Here is a 16,031-nt window from a genome sequence, read left to right on the forward strand (position 1 = left end):
TGGTCGAGCCGTTTCCCAGGGGGCCATTGAGGACGGGCTGGCCGAGGAGTTTGGCGGCGGCGCGCTGCTTCTTGAGTTCAGACAGCGTCTGCGCACGCTCTTTGGGCTTGAGCTCCTCGGGGTCACAGGGGTCAGGGGTCACGGGGTCACCGTTAGACGCGGGCGGTGCTGGAGTGCTGGAGATGCAGCCGTTCTGTTGGCCGCCGTCCTTCAGGATCCCCAGTGCTCGAGGAACGTCGTCAGGCTGCGTCTGCGCAAACAAGGAGGGCAAAACATCACAACGGAAAAAACACCAGTCAAATCACCTGATCTACAGTGAAGCTGTGCGCTGAGTGACTTGGATTAAACCGCTTGATTTATATGGATTCATTTTAAGATGCATTTATGACCCTTTTGGATCTTCTAAGTTGTGATTACCTGGAGTTTCAGTAGCAGGACAGAAACTTCTCAGGTTCTATTAAAATATGTGACTCTGGAGCACAAAAGCAGTGTTAAGTCGCTGGGGTATATTTGTAGCAATAGCCAACAATACATTGTATGGGTCACAATTATACATTTTTCTTTTATACCAAAAATCATTAGGATATTAAGTAAAGGTCATGTTCCATGAAGATATTTTGTAAATTTCCTACTGTAAATATATCAAAACTTAATTTTTGATTAGTAATATGCATGGCTAAGAACTTCATTTGGACAACTTTAAAGATGATTTTCTCAATATTTTGATTTTTTTGCACCCTCAGATTCCATATTTTCAACCAAATATTGTCCTATTCTAACAAAACATACATCAATGGAAAGCTTGATGCATAAATGATGCATAAATCTCAATTTCGAAAAATGGACCCTTATGACTGTTTTTGTGGTCCAGGGTCACATATATTCATTTGTGTTTGAAGATGAAAAAGTCTTATGGGCTTGGAATGACACAAGGGTGAGTAAATGATGAGAGAATGATCTTTTTGGTTTGAACCATCTCTTTAAAGCAGCACTATGTAACTTTTTCTGTTTTCAAAATTTGCAAAATGTATATAATGAGCGAGTACATCATGAATTCATCTTCCAAACCGCGTTTTTGTCTTATTCCGAATCACTACAGTACACTTCTAATAAGTACTTATATTTGGACTATTGTAGCCTGGTCACCGCTGTGGAGGAACACATACCTGCGTGAATCGCCAGAGACATAAACTTAGAGAACTAGCTCCGGTCGGAATGTTCTTCAGCGGGATATGTGCAGTTCTGTTTATTAACCGCTAGAGCGCCAAAAGTTACATAGTGCTGCTTTAAAGGGGTCACCAGATGCTAAATTCACTTTTACATGCTGTTTGAACATTAATGTGTGTTGGCAGTGTGTAGACACAGCCTCCCTATAATAATAAAAATTCACCCGTGTCAGCAGAGCTCATTAGCATTTAAAGAGACATGCACCAAATCGGCTCGCTGTGAACAGAGCTGTTTTTGACAGGGTAAAAAGGGTGTTTTTTACACTACCATTGAGAAATTTTAACCAAAGTATGTTATAGACTTTCATTAAGACCCTAAAGAATCATAGCGACCTGTGGAAAATGTGCATCCGATGACCCCTTTAATGAAATATGTAATATGTGGTCCAGAACATATTGATTATGATATCAAATAAAACATCTCAGATTTGACATGAAGAAACTACTGTAAATTGCACTGTACTTTGTTGTGTAATAAAATGCTGATATAAAAAAAAGATATGTATTATGCAACAATAATTTAAGTTGTGAAAATATTAATAAAAAATAAAGGTTAATGGGTTGAATTTTTTTTGTGCAAAAAAGATTACTGTTGCTACTATGCATACATATAAAAATTATGAGTGTTATTAATATTCATAATATTAATAGAATTGTGGCAATAATATGATATTCAAGTTGACTGGGTTCATACCCGTGATTGAAAGAATAAATGGACTGTATTAATATGAAAAAATCTAAGATATTACTTTTGCTAAAATGCTAGTATTTAAAATTAATTATTAAATAATATATATATATATATATATATATATTATATAATTTTTTTAATAGAACAGACCGCAAACTTTTGAACGATAGTGTAGATAAATTAGTAATATATAATAGAATATTTTATATACATAATTTCTTTTGGGGATTTTAAAGAAAAAAACAATTAATTGCTGATGCTAAAATTATTATATTCATGTACAGAAGAAATTCTTCATCATGACAGAGAGTCTGGTACAGAACAGCTGAATGACAGAATGAGTTTAAAAGCCAGACATCGTCTCTGAGTTCATGTTGTTAATGGCGCTCCGTCTTTAAGGACGCTGCGTAAACACAATTTCCTAGAAGACGCATTTGTTTATAGCCTCAGACAGAAGTCTTGAGGTGACAGTAGTGGACAGCACTCTACAGACTGCCTTTGCTTGTTATTAGCAAAATGCCACGGATGTTTCTGTTTTCTTTTGCCTGGTGGTGACAAGCCACTTGCAGCTGCTCTTAAGTCCCATAACATGTCCAATATTTTGAGATGTTGTTTTTTTTTAGAAATATGGAAGTGTTTTCTAATCTTTCTAAACCTATTCACACATTCAGATGTCAAATCCTGTCTTACATTTGTCATTGAATATCTTACACTCTTAAAAATAAAGGTTCTTCGTTGGCATTGATGGTTCCATTAATAACCTTAAACATCCATAGAACCTTACCATTCCACAAAAGGCTCTTTATAGTGGAAAAATGGTCTTTAGATGATTAAAATGTTCTTCACACTAAGAAAATAATGGTTCTTTTAAAGGATTAGTTGACTGCCAGAATAAAAATGTCCTTATAGTTTACTCATCCCCATGTCATCAAGATGTTCATGTCTTTCTTTCTTCAGCCAAAAAGAAATTAAGATTTTTGAGGAAAACATTCCAGGATTTTTCTCCATATAGTGGACTTCTTTTGGGATCAGTAGATTGAAGGTCCAAATTTCAGTTTCATTGCAGCTTCAAAGGGCTCTACACGATCCCAGCCGAAGAATAAAGGTCATTGCACACTGAGTCCGAAAACTTCGTCCGAAATTTCCGCATGTTAAAAAATAAATACGACCGCACGTTATGTCAATCACGTTTACACACTGCCTCCCAAATTTTCGTCCGTCATAAAAAAATTCGTATCGGGTTCGATTTTTTCCATTTTTTGCATCCGTAGCAAGCATTTTGAGAGGTGTTTTGACAGTTCAGAGCCACCGTACAAGCGAACGCCAAAATCCAGAATGGCGATTGTCAAGTTCATCCACTTCGTCTCACAGCACAAAGCACTGTAAAGATCCTTGCCTACTGAGTTCACAGAAATTGGTGGTCTTCTTTTTAATATGTGGCTCTAGTATCACTAGCAAAGCATCAAACTGAGCCACTGACATCCTGAAGTAAACTTTGAATCGCCCGTGATAATCCCGCTGCTCCTGAGGGGGAACTCTCCTTCCTCTCTATATCTCAGTATTGGATGGACCCAATATTTCCTCTCTTTTTCTCTTTTTAAGAAGCGAGAAGACAACAAAATCATCCTCACTGCTTGAAGACTCCATTTAGTGCTGTTTTGCAAATTTTTTCACAACAGATTAATTAATACGCATCGGACTCAGTGTGCAAGGTTTCTGTGCATGACGAATTTTTAGGATAACGAATATGAAAAAACGCATACGAAAATTTCGGGCTCAGTGTGCAGAGACCTTAAGGGTCTTATCTAGCAAAGCGATCAGTCATTTTCTAAAAAAAAAAAAAATGAAAATGTATATACTTTTAATTTATATATATTTATACTTTTTAATGCTCATCTTGCACTAGCTGGACTTCACGCATTAGGTGATAAGGCACGTGTGATGTAGGCGGAAGTACCGACCCAGTGTTTACAAAGCGAACGTGCAAAGAAAGTCAAACGCCCTTTACAAAAAAGGTAAAACAACATAATTGGACAATTTTGAAGTTTGAGTTTTTCGCCCTACCCTACCTTTTTGAACCGAAGTACACAGGTGAAGAACTAACCATGCATGACCTTTCCAACGTGATTACGTAATGCGTGAAGTCGCACATCGCAGAGCTAGTGCAAGATGAGCATTTGTGGTTAAAGTATAGAAATGTTTATATTTTTTAGAAAATGACTGATTGCTTCTCTAGATAAGTCAGCTGGGACCGTGTAGAGCCTTTTGAAGCTGCATTGAAACTGCAATTTGGACCTTCAACCTGTTGGCTTTCACTGAAGTCCACTATATGGAGAATAGTCCTGGAATGTTTTCCTCAAAAACCTTAATTTCTTTTCTACTGAAGAAAGAAAGACATGAACATCTTGAATAACATGGGGGAGATAAATTATCAGGAATTTTTTGTGTCAGTGAACTAATCCTTTAAAAGAACCAGTATTTTCTTAGTGTGAAGAACATTTTAATCATCTGAAGAACCTTTTTCCACTATAAAGAGCCTTTTGTGGAATGGAAAGGTTCTATGGCTGTTAAAGATTCTTCGTGGAACCATCAATGCCAATAAAGAACCTTTATTTTTAAGAGTGTAGGATATTCAATGAGAAATGTAAGACAGGATTTGACATCTGAATGTGTGAAATTTTTATTGTAGATGTGAAGTAATCCTTTAGGAACTTTTCACTGAAAGTGAGGGAACCAACAATGGTTCTGTTATGGTTCTGTTGAGAATGGTTCTGTTACTTTTCACTGAAAGTGAGGGAACCAACAATGGTTCTGTTATGGCATCACTGTGAAAACTTTTCCAAACCAGACTTGCTTTCTTCTATTGAATGCAAAACATGTTTTTTAAAAATGTTGGTGACCAAACGGCTTTGGTTCCCATTGACTTCCATGTGTTTTTGTCCATACAATAGAAGTCATTGGGAACCGAAACTGTTTGATCACCAACATTCTTCAAATTATCTTATTTAATGTTCACACAAGTCCTACAGACTTGAAACGACATGAGTAAATGATGACATAATTTTCATTTTGGTTGGACTATCGCTTTAATAGGCCTAATTGTTAATATATTTTTCCCACAGTATAAAATTAAAATCGCACTAAATTACCTTGTTAAATTGACAGCCCTACTTAAAACATTTCTTAGCCTCTGCAAACAATTCATCTCTGCCACAGAGAGACACAGGTGCCTGAGCCCCTTGGATCAGAGCCTCCATTTATAGAGACTGCAAGAACCTGCACAAATCGCCTCCAAATTGGGCCATGCGTGACGGATGATCCTGACCCCGTATATATGCCACTGTATTCATCGTGTGGGTGCACTGTTGTGAAACAGCCAATTAGATGCTCCGGAAGCGGCCGGGGAGCGGCGAGAGCGCGAGGGTGGGATGGAAGTCGTCACACGAAAACCTCGTCGTCATTAGCGGAGGAACGAAGCGGCCAGAGCAGTGTCCAGCGTCGTGATCCCAGCTCTCCAGCGTGTTTGAAGGGGCCCGGATCATTATTTGCCATTTAATGTGTTGCTCTCATTTCCTATGGAGCCGATTGGCTGACCTTGCATATATCTAACAGAAATACTGCAGTTGCAGCATGTGACCTCCACCGTGAAGACATTTCCCATTGCTCTTCTCCATAGGCAGCTTTGGGAATCGAGGTGAAATCAGGAAAATGAGCCCCAATTGGTGTAAAAATGGTTGTAAAAATAAAACCTCCATAGAGCCACTGCAAATATCACGAGTAAATCGCTTTGTCGCCACTTTCTTTCTGTGTGTATTGGGGGATAAATGTCAGGAGGTTGTGATATTTATTAATATTCTCCACCGCAGCACGTTAAGGCTCTAAGCGACCCTTTATATTGGCTATAGGACACAATGGCCCTCTAAAGTAAAGATTTTTAAGCCTTGAAATAAAGCAACCAGGTCTGAATGAATCTCATAAAGTCGGCATGTTCGTCTGTTTGATGATTTGTTTTGACAGAAAACACCATTTGAAGGGTTACAACAAACACAAGTGTTTTACAACCACAAATATAATAAGTTATAAAAAAATATACAAGAAGGAATATACAGTTATTGGCACACTTATATAGGTTCATATTACTGGTTCATGAAGTGACCCATTTCTCCCTCTTATCTAGCATAAGGATATATATATATATATATATATATATATATATAGGGAACGTGATAATATGTCGTGGCCACGAGATATCAATTTGAGGGAACGTCATATTAACTTGTGGGAACATGACATTATGTCGTGGCTACAAGATCATTTTGTCGAGGTAACGACATCCTTATGTCGTGGCCTCGAGATGCTATGTTGAGTGAACGACATATTTTTCTTGTGGCCACGAGTTTAATGCGTAAACAAACCTGCTTGACCATAGCAACCTGGGATTACCAGAGATGGATTCATTCATATTTTATTTTGAATTAAGAAATGATTATATTATTTATTATAGAAATTATTACATTATTAAATTATTATATTAACCATAGGCATTGGCTGTACATGTGACTGTACATGCAATAGTCAGCATTCAAATGGAGTTTATCATGAATAAATGTTACATAAAATAGGCCTACAAGAAAACATTTTTATCCATCCTACAGTCTTGTAAGTCCATTAACTGATCGTCTTTTTCCTGTAATATTTGTATATTATTATTATTAGCCTATTATAGTGGTTTTTATATTTGTTTATATTCATTTTTCCCTTCATTTCGATCTCTTTACTTAATGTTCTGAATACTTTTGTAAATATTAGCCGACTGTAAATGCTCGACATGCCAATAAAGCTTTGATTATGCTGACTGGAATTTTTGCGGGAATGCAGTTTAAATTTAACATATATTTCATTTGATTTCGGCTGATTAATAGACCATAATTATAAATACGATAGTGTTTCGTTGAGGAATTAATCATTCACGTAGTTTCATTTGTAAATGAAAACACAACACGCTCATTATCACACATGGGCATAAATGCAATCATAAAGTCAAAACTTTATTGGCATAATTGTTAGGCGTTTATTTGCTAAATATATGGTAGGTTAGCAAATGCTAGCATAATTATACAAAACGTTAACTAGGTAAAGCGATACACAAATTGAAAGGGGAAATAAGCATATACAACAATAAATATAAAAATATAGCTGCTGTGCTGGTTATTGTTGTTCTAAAAAATTTTTGTATAAATATTTTACATTTAAATATTTTTAAATATTTTTTAAATGTTTTTTAATGTAAATTCTGTGTAAATTCAGTAAATACTATGTGATAACTGGAAATTTGGCTTTTAAATGCAAACTTTTTATGAAGTTTATGTATATGCTGTTGTCTAGTTCATGTTTTTTCTGTCTTTTCTACATTATCACTGGAGATATTCAGTAGTATTAATTCTGTTGCTCAGGTGCTTCCCTTACTTGAAACACGTTGCGTATGTTTACATGCATCTAAACAGCATGTCGTTCCACACTGAATCCTGTTTAATAGACGTATCACAGTTCCTCAGAGAGCTGGAGGTGGAACAGGCTGTTTGGATGTATTCACAAAACAACAGGAAGCACATAAAACAAGACGAAATATAGACGCAAACCGTGTACTGTGGGCTTGTTTGTGATTTGTGAGACCTGTTGAAGGATGTTTGTCGATGTTTCCTCCGCAGATTCCTTCTATGATGTGGTCACAGTAGGAGCTCCGGCAGCCCATTCGCAAGGCTTCAAGAACGGAGGCTTGCAGAAACTGCTCAGCAAATACGAATCCGAGAAGAAGAGGTCAGTCTCCACATGTTCACATGTGTCTCTTCTGATTACTTTGCTCTGGTGATGGAGAATGAATTTTTGACAGCTGTATATGAAACCATGAAAGCCTCCGTTTGTGCATCAGACACTCGCCACCATCCTTCTGTAGAGACATAAAATAGAGAAGTTCGCAAAATATGTCATTTCTGTCATTTGCATGGATACGATTTTATACAAGATTAATCTGTCAACATGACACCACCGAGGAGTTTTTTCATTTAATGAGATATTATAAATTCATTCAATCCTTGTCATCCATGTCTAAAACAAAAAATGTATTTTGAAGAATATTATTTTGAGACCACAGACTGTCAAGCTACAAAGCGCTATGAAAACAACATAAATGTGGTACATATTGATGGCGGCGAATCTCAATATCGTGCACTGAGGCAAATGAACGTGTAAATTGATTATTTTGCTGGAGAGAAATAAGCCGTGTGAGCTGTAGCACGTTTAGACGTATTTCTAGGGAACTGTGCGAAGGTTGCATCATTCGGAAGCTGAACTCTAATCCGCACGCACATTTTTATCTTTCTGAAGTTAATGTTGTTAATGTTTTTGCTTTAGGCCTAAATATTTTCCCTCATTAAGACTCTTTAAATTTATCAATCTCTTAATCCAGTCAAATCCAGTTGGTTTCAATGAATGATGGAGGATTTTTTTATTTCATGATTCCCCAAGCTTTGATTCCAGTTGAAAAGCGAGCGCGAACACTGATCCGTGAACCCGACAGAGTCTGGATTTACAGTTTATCCAGGATTTCATGTTCATACGCACACTATCGAAGTAGAGAAAACTTACGGCCATATCCTACACAATTACCAACTTTCAGGAAATAAGAACCACATTCTAGAGGGGAATGGTATATTTATTTATTTATTTATTTCGTTATATTCTGGAATCTGATTGGCTGGGAGCCTTTTCCAGCAGTGCAATATTCTAGTGACAATAGCACCCCAACCATTTTACCGTTTGTATCACTCCGCTTGTCATCAACTGTATAAAAACTGAATAATTTACTCACCCTTAAATTGTTGTTTTTATAGCTTGTTGCTATGTTGTTGCTAGGCTGTTGCAGGATAGAAGAAAATGTTTTGGATGTTTGCATGTGCGTGTTACTGTTAACATGTTGCAATGCGGATTCTAAGGGTGGTGTAGGTGGTTGCTAGAGTGTTGCTAGGTGTTTGTTAAAGGGGTGGTTCATTGCGATTTCACTTTTTTAATGTTAGTTAGTGTTTAATGTTGCTGTTTGAGCATAAACAATATCTGCAAAGTTACGAAGCTAAAAGTTCAATGCAAACGGAGATATCGTCTTTTAAAATTCTGGCAGTTTAATGCCTACAAAAACGGCTGGTAGGGACTACAACAAGTTACTTCCCGGGTTCGTGACGTAACAAACCCAGATAAACCCCGCCCTCGGGAAAAGGCAGCAATGGGGGCGAGGCCATGCTGCGCTGCTTTAGAGAAGAGGAAGAGAAAACTAGAGGTGCACGTAAAAATCTATTCATATATGAATCGCGATTCTGTCTTCTAACAATTCTAATGGATTCACAAGTTTCAAAACCAATGTTCTAAAGCAGCGGTTCTTAATACTGTTCCTCGCGTTCCCCTAATTAAAAGCTAACATAAGCAGTAGCATTTACAAATAACAGCATATCAAAAAGTATGAGACTACAATAAACAAAAAACATAGGCCTACCATTAAAAGCTGTGCTTGCACAGGTTCTGCGCAATCCTCTTCAATAATATCCTCTGCTTCTCAATCGGGCTCAAACTGATAAGCGATATTAACGACGCCGTTCTTTACAATACAACCGGAGCACATGTTGCTGAGGTGAGGGCCGGGACGATTAGACACGCACTAGAGGCGGTTTAGCCAATCACAACACACTGGACTAGCTAACCAATCAGAGCCCATCGCCTATTTCTGAGGGAGGGGCTTCATAAAAGAAGGAAATGATCCATGCATTTCTCAGAGAAGGGACAGAGCGGTGTGGAATAAAGGTAAATTATGTGAAAAATAAAGCATTAACACATGTTAGACTGCACCCCATAAACAATCAAGCCTAGAAAAAAGCCAGTGAACCACCCCTTTAAGACATTCTGAGTGGTTTTCAGTGTGTTGCTATGCGATCATGCAGTAATGTGTTGCTATGTAACCTTTTCTTAACCTTTTCTAAGTGGTTTCTAGGGTGTTACTAGGGCATACTGGGTGTTGCTAGGTTGTAAATGTGTTCTGTGTTTAGTTAAAACATTTTATTTTGTAATTATTATAAATATACATGAATTTTTATGATTTATTTCATCTTTTTAGCAACCGTTTTATTTTCTGATTGCTGTTATTTTATAATGATTTATTTTAATTTAACATTTTTATGATTTAATTCATTATTAGCTTTTCATTAAACTCATAAATCCCCTGCAGTTCCTTCACAAACCCCAGTTATGTTTAATGCACTTCCTGTAGTTAATAACAACAAATTGAATATATTTTCTTTCTCTTTGTATTTTTATATCAATATGGTACAAGAATATCCTATTTAAATCAATGTGATGAACAAGTTAGATCAGAAGTAATCTAAAAGTAGTCTGATTACATTACCTAAAATGTGCAATGTAATGATTAAATTACTAACTACAATTTTTGCCGTGTAATTTGAAATCAGCTTGTAAGTATTCTACCCAATACTGTTGGTTGTTAACATGTTGCTATATGGATTCTAAGGTGTGGTTGCTGAGGTGGTCTAGGTGGTTGTTTGGGTGTCCTGGGTGAATGCAAATGTGTTCTGGGTGATTTTATGTGTGTGTTGCTGTGCAGTTGCTAGGATGTTCTAGGTGGTTGCTACAGTACATTGCCTTTATCTAGTCTTTTGAGCTTTTTTAGCAGCAGTCTTGCTTAAAATATATCATAATTCGGGCTAAAACCACTTTGCAAGTCTGAATGTGCAATGATTGTACTGTCATGAAGAGTAATAAGTGTTCACTTTCAGCCACAAGTTTAGCTCCAAATTGTTGGTGGAATACACAGTAACAGTGGTCCTGTTGTTTCTCTCTCTAGAGTCCTTAATGACTTTAATAACTTCAGAGTCTCACATTTTCCCAGTTGGATCCTGTTGGCACGACTCTGGAGTCTCTCCTGACGTGTTTGTTGCTCTCAAATGAATTGTGACCGTCTCTTTCTGCCTCAGTCATCCATCTCGCACTCCTCCTCCTCCATCTTCTGTTCGGTTTGTCCTCACAGAGATGTTTAATTAGAAAGCCTGTGTCTTGACTCTAGCAGCCTGGCAGTCATTGAAGCAGTTCGTCTGTCCTTGCCGTCACACCTAACATTTCAACTACGAGTGTTTTCTATTCTCGGCTCTCTGAAGAAGAAGGAAAAGCATGTCATGTCATCTCATCCCTCTTGTGATTTCCATCAATAAAGGGCTTCACAAGTTTCTCTTATTCAGTTCTATTTTTGTATTTTGTGAATGATCACAGCTGGCTTTTGTGGATGCAGTCGAGTCTTAGGGGGTGATTTTGTCGACGCGAAGCCGGTCGTGTGAATGTGTCCGTTTTATATCATTTGAGACGTTCTTCTCTCAACCCTCTGAGAACAGACTTATTAAAAACCAAGCAAAGTCCAGTTATTTTCTTTACAGTGCCTGGGTTTTTATGTTACTGAGCCAGACTGACAGAGGAATACTAGTACAAAGAAATTGAACATCTTTTCAAAAAAGTTTCCAGCCTCCAGTGCAGGGAAGATTTATCGCGCCACTGATACGAGGCAAGGACATTTGCTGTTTCTACCGGAGAGAAATCAATTTCTGAAAGAGCGTTCGCGCTGCACATTAATCCAGCCTGATATGGACCTCATTTTGTTTCCTTTTTGACTTGGCTAATGTTTTACTTCATGCTCAGATTTGCCTTTTTTATGCCTCACTAGCTAGCAAGTCCTTCTATAGTTGTTTTTTAAAAAGATAATTCTATTAAATCAGTGCTGTATTAAATTTGCATATAAAGTTAAAGATGCTTGTAAAAGAGGAAGTTTAAAATGGTTATCATTTGCTCTTCCTTATGTCATTCCAAACCTGTGTGACCTTTTCGTCTGTGGATCACAATTGAAGGTGTTTTGAAGATTGCTCTTAGCTGAACTTTTACATGCAATTGCAATAAATGAGGACTGCTTCAAAGGCCATGAAATCACAAAAAAATTCAGTAAAGTATTTATATGACTTGTGCACCACGGTCCAAGTTTACTGAAGTCGTAGCTTTTTGTGAGAAACCGCTAAAATCATAATCCAGATCAGTCCAATTCGTGTGTGAATCATTCTGACTGGGTTTTGAACTGAATCATTTGATTTATCGGAAAGATCTGATTCAAAAGAATGAATCGTTCACTATTCAGCTAAGCAGAGCGGTGACAGACAGATAAGTGAATTTCACTTAAATTTGGTTTCTTTCTCACACAAAGTTACTTCAAGAGGTTTGGAACATAGTGTACAAGTCTTGTGAACTACTTTTTAGAGACTTTTATGGTGCTTTTAAGTCTATTTTAAGGCTTAAAAGCTCTAGTTCTCATTCATTGTAGTTGCATGGAAAAAAAGCAACCAAATGCATTCTTAAAAATGTCTCCTTTTGTGTTCCACTAAAGAAAAAGTTTTGGAAAGACACAAATGTGAATAAATGAAGACAAAATTTAGATTTTGAGGTGAACTATACTTCCAATTTTGGTTGTTTTTATCTCTTCACACATAAAAGGGGCATTCACACAACATGCGGCAATGAATGAACAGTGCAGCAGAACTTGCGTGTGAATGATTGCAAGTGTAGTTTAACAGACAAGGAGAGATGAGCTCTTGAGCACACACATAATCATTCACGCATCCACCCAGACCTTACTGGAAAGCAGCCTTTTAGCATTTTCTTTGATTAGAAGACAAATAATAGGACAGACACAATTCTTGGCCATTGCTAATGAATCACAGGAAAAAGGGTGCTGGGGAAAAAAGGACGTTGAGAGCGAAATGAAAGAGCCATCTGTCTTTTCTTCTGCCTGAAGAGCGAGGCAGGAAAGGCGGCCGGAGAGCGATCGGACCAATCCATCAGGTCAGGGGTGGACGCTCGGCCCGATGTAATATGTGGCTACAATAGCTGTGTGAGAGCCAATCAATATCCATTTCTCCGGTTCCCTGAGGCCGCCTCCAAGCCCAAGCAGTTAGTTCTCTTTAACTTCCACGACAGTCCAAGAGCATCTTATTTGCTTTTAATTTGAGCGTGTCGGCATGACTAGAATGTTCTGTCGTTCAGCAGTCGATTTGCTCGCTGCACAAAGATAATCGTCTCCTTCCAGATGGTGTGAATGGGTGCATTTGAGTGTGTGTACTTTGACTACATCCCAGCAACGTTCTCAGAAATTTGGCTAGCGTTCTGGCAAGGTTCTCTCAAAGTTATGAACAAACATTGTTCCAGCCTAGATTATAGAATGTTCATTCAAAGCTTTCAAATCTTGGTAATGTTCTTAAAATGTTCACAGAAGAACATAATTTATACATTCATGAAACTTTTTTTCATGAATTCATGGAACGTTATTTATATATTCATAGAACATCGATGGAATGTTATTGATATATTCCTGAAACATTGATGGAACGTTATTGAAATATTCGTGGAACATCGATGGAACATTATGAATATATTCGTGGAACATCAATGGAACATTATTTATATATTCGTGGAACATCAATAAAACGTTATTGATATATTTGTGCAACATTGATGGAACATTTTATGTATATATATTCGTAGAACATCAACAGAACAATATTGATATATTTGTGGAACATCAATGTATTTGTGGAACATTAATGGAATATTATTGATATATTCGTGGAACATTGATAGAACCTTATTGATATATTCCTGGAACATCATTGGAATGTTGTTGATATATTCGTGGAACATTGATAAAACATTATTGATATATTTGTGCAACATTGATGTAACATTATTTATGTATTCCTGGAACATCAATGGAACATTATTGATATATTCCTGGAACATCAATGGAATGTTGTTGATATATTCGTGGAACATTGATAAAACGTTATTGATATATTTGTGCAACATTGATGGAAGTTTTATATCTATATATATATTCGTAGAACATCAATAGAACAATATTGATATATTCGTGGAACATCAATATATGTGTGGAACATTAATGGAACATTATTGATATACTCGTGGAACATTGATAAAACGTTATTGATATATTTGTGCAACATTGATGTAACGTTATTGATGTATTCCTGGAACATCGATAGAACCTTATTGATATATTCCTGGAACATCAATGGAATGTTGTTGATATATTCGTGGAACGTTATTGATATATTCCTGGAACATCGATGAAATGTTATTGATATATTTGTGAAACACCAATGGAATGTTCAATATTCATGGAACATTGATGGAAAATTATTTTTCTAATCATAAAAAGATTGATGGAATGTTATTTATGTAATCATGGAACATTGGTGGAAAGTTGTATATTGGTGGAATATTGGTAATGTTATTTATGTATTCTTGGAACATTTTTCTGAAACTCTTTATTTGGATGTTCATTTTCTAAAAGTTGCTCCTTGTTTCAGAATGTTCAGAGAACATTCAAATGCAACATTCCTGTAATGTTTCCAAAATGGAATACTTCCTTAATGTTTGTATAACCAAGAAAAAAAGGTTGTACATTTTTTTAATTTTCAGAGAATGCTCAGAAATAAAATTTTCTTAACTTAATGGAAACATTAGCAAAAAGTTATTGTTTTTGTTTGCTTAGAGGAGTGTTATGAATGTAACGGATAGCTTTCTCCATATTACAAGCTGGGTTCCTGATAAACTGGCACTAAATATCACTAACAAAAGTAGGAGAAGCCACTGAATATAATAATTTTCATATATAATAAATTACTTGCACGTTACACCATAAATGCGGCCATTGCTTTCGGAGGTGGATGCCTGCTGTTTGGGAACACAGTCAGTTCTACTAGGAGGCAATTATACAGAAATACTTTGTTGACTTGACAGACTTTGCTCGGGCATTTCAGAATGACCATAACAACATTTCAGATGCTGTGCAATGAGATCAGTCCGCTGGTTAGTCAGGTGAATTTATCCGATAAATGCATTTCCATCTCCTGTTATACACATTAACCCTTTTTCGCACAAGTCAAAATGCACTTCAAGTGAGCGTAAAAACATTTTAGCGAATTAAGGTATTTTCTTTTTCTAAATTTGGGGTTTCCATCACTCGTTTCTAAAGATACTTCAGAATTCACATAAAAACATGATGATGGGAACGTAGCTACAGACTCCCAGCAGCGGTTTGTAATGGCTGGCCTGGTGTAAACTCTCATCCTGTGGCATACACATCTCTCTCTCTCTGCCTTTCTATTTGTACGTTTAATTAGAGATTCACCAGAGACGTGGGCCTGATTGCACTGAAGGGCTTGGCGATTAGCATCATTTTTTATTTCCGTTGATCATTTGTGAACATCTAGACAGCACATTTACAGATCTTCCTGTGTGTATGGAGGATGTGGCTAATGGTAGTGCTCCTTTTAAATATTTCCTGCTGTTCTGCGGCCAAACGTCCCCCATGCTGTGTGTGTGATGCTGCGGTGTAGATTATTTTAGGCTAGTTATGCACTCTTTTGAAGAACACACTGTTAATTGCTAATAGACTCAGGAGTAGACAGTATATTTAATTTAATGACAATTCTTTGAAGATACTTTGACTCTGTAGCTGCCCAAGCTATAAGCTTGACACAAAAGCAATAAGGTTATCAATACTCAAAAAAAATGTGTGAAATTTTATATATTTGTAATTTACATTTACTAATCAAATTAAACAAAACCATATTTTATTTACATCCATAAGAACAATAAATAAATAAATAAATACTGCTGTTTTTAACAATCAAATAATCTTTATAATTTATGTAAATTGTTTGTACAAAAAATATTACATGCAACACTAACTTAAAAAAATAATACAAATCTATTTATATTTTAATATAATATTTATAATTTAATAATTTATATAAAAAAGATGTTATTTATTTTGCAATCATATGATATATTTAATTATGTAATATATAAATATTTTAACAATTGTTTTAACAATATATTTAAAATACTATCTAATATTTTATATATATTTTATATATAATATAAACAACATTCAAAAACAGCACTAAACAGAAGTATATTAATTTATTTGTATTCAAAAT

At 36.2% G+C, this 16,031-nt stretch overlaps 1 protein-coding gene across 6 annotated transcripts in view; it reads left to right on the forward strand.

Moving 5' to 3' along the window:
• The window catches only part of LOC107657998 (type II inositol 3,4-bisphosphate 4-phosphatase-like), a 175,434-nt gene that overhangs the window by 110,061 nt on the left and 49,342 nt on the right, over positions 1 to 16,031 (forward strand). For all 6 annotated transcript variants that reach the window (XM_016446372.1, XM_016446371.1, XM_016446370.1 and 3 more), the window contains one exon: positions 7,626 to 7,734. In XM_016446372.1, coding sequence (XP_016301858.1) covers positions 7,626 to 7,734 — 109 coding nt within the window. The remainder of the gene's footprint in view (positions 1 to 7,625; positions 7,735 to 16,031) is intronic.

Source organism: Sinocyclocheilus anshuiensis, unplaced genomic scaffold, assembly GCF_001515605.1.
Source record: "Sinocyclocheilus anshuiensis isolate Anshui unplaced genomic scaffold, SAMN03320099.WGS_v1.1 scaffold471, whole genome shotgun sequence".
NCBI classification, from domain to species: domain Eukaryota; kingdom Metazoa; phylum Chordata; class Actinopteri; order Cypriniformes; family Cyprinidae; genus Sinocyclocheilus; species Sinocyclocheilus anshuiensis.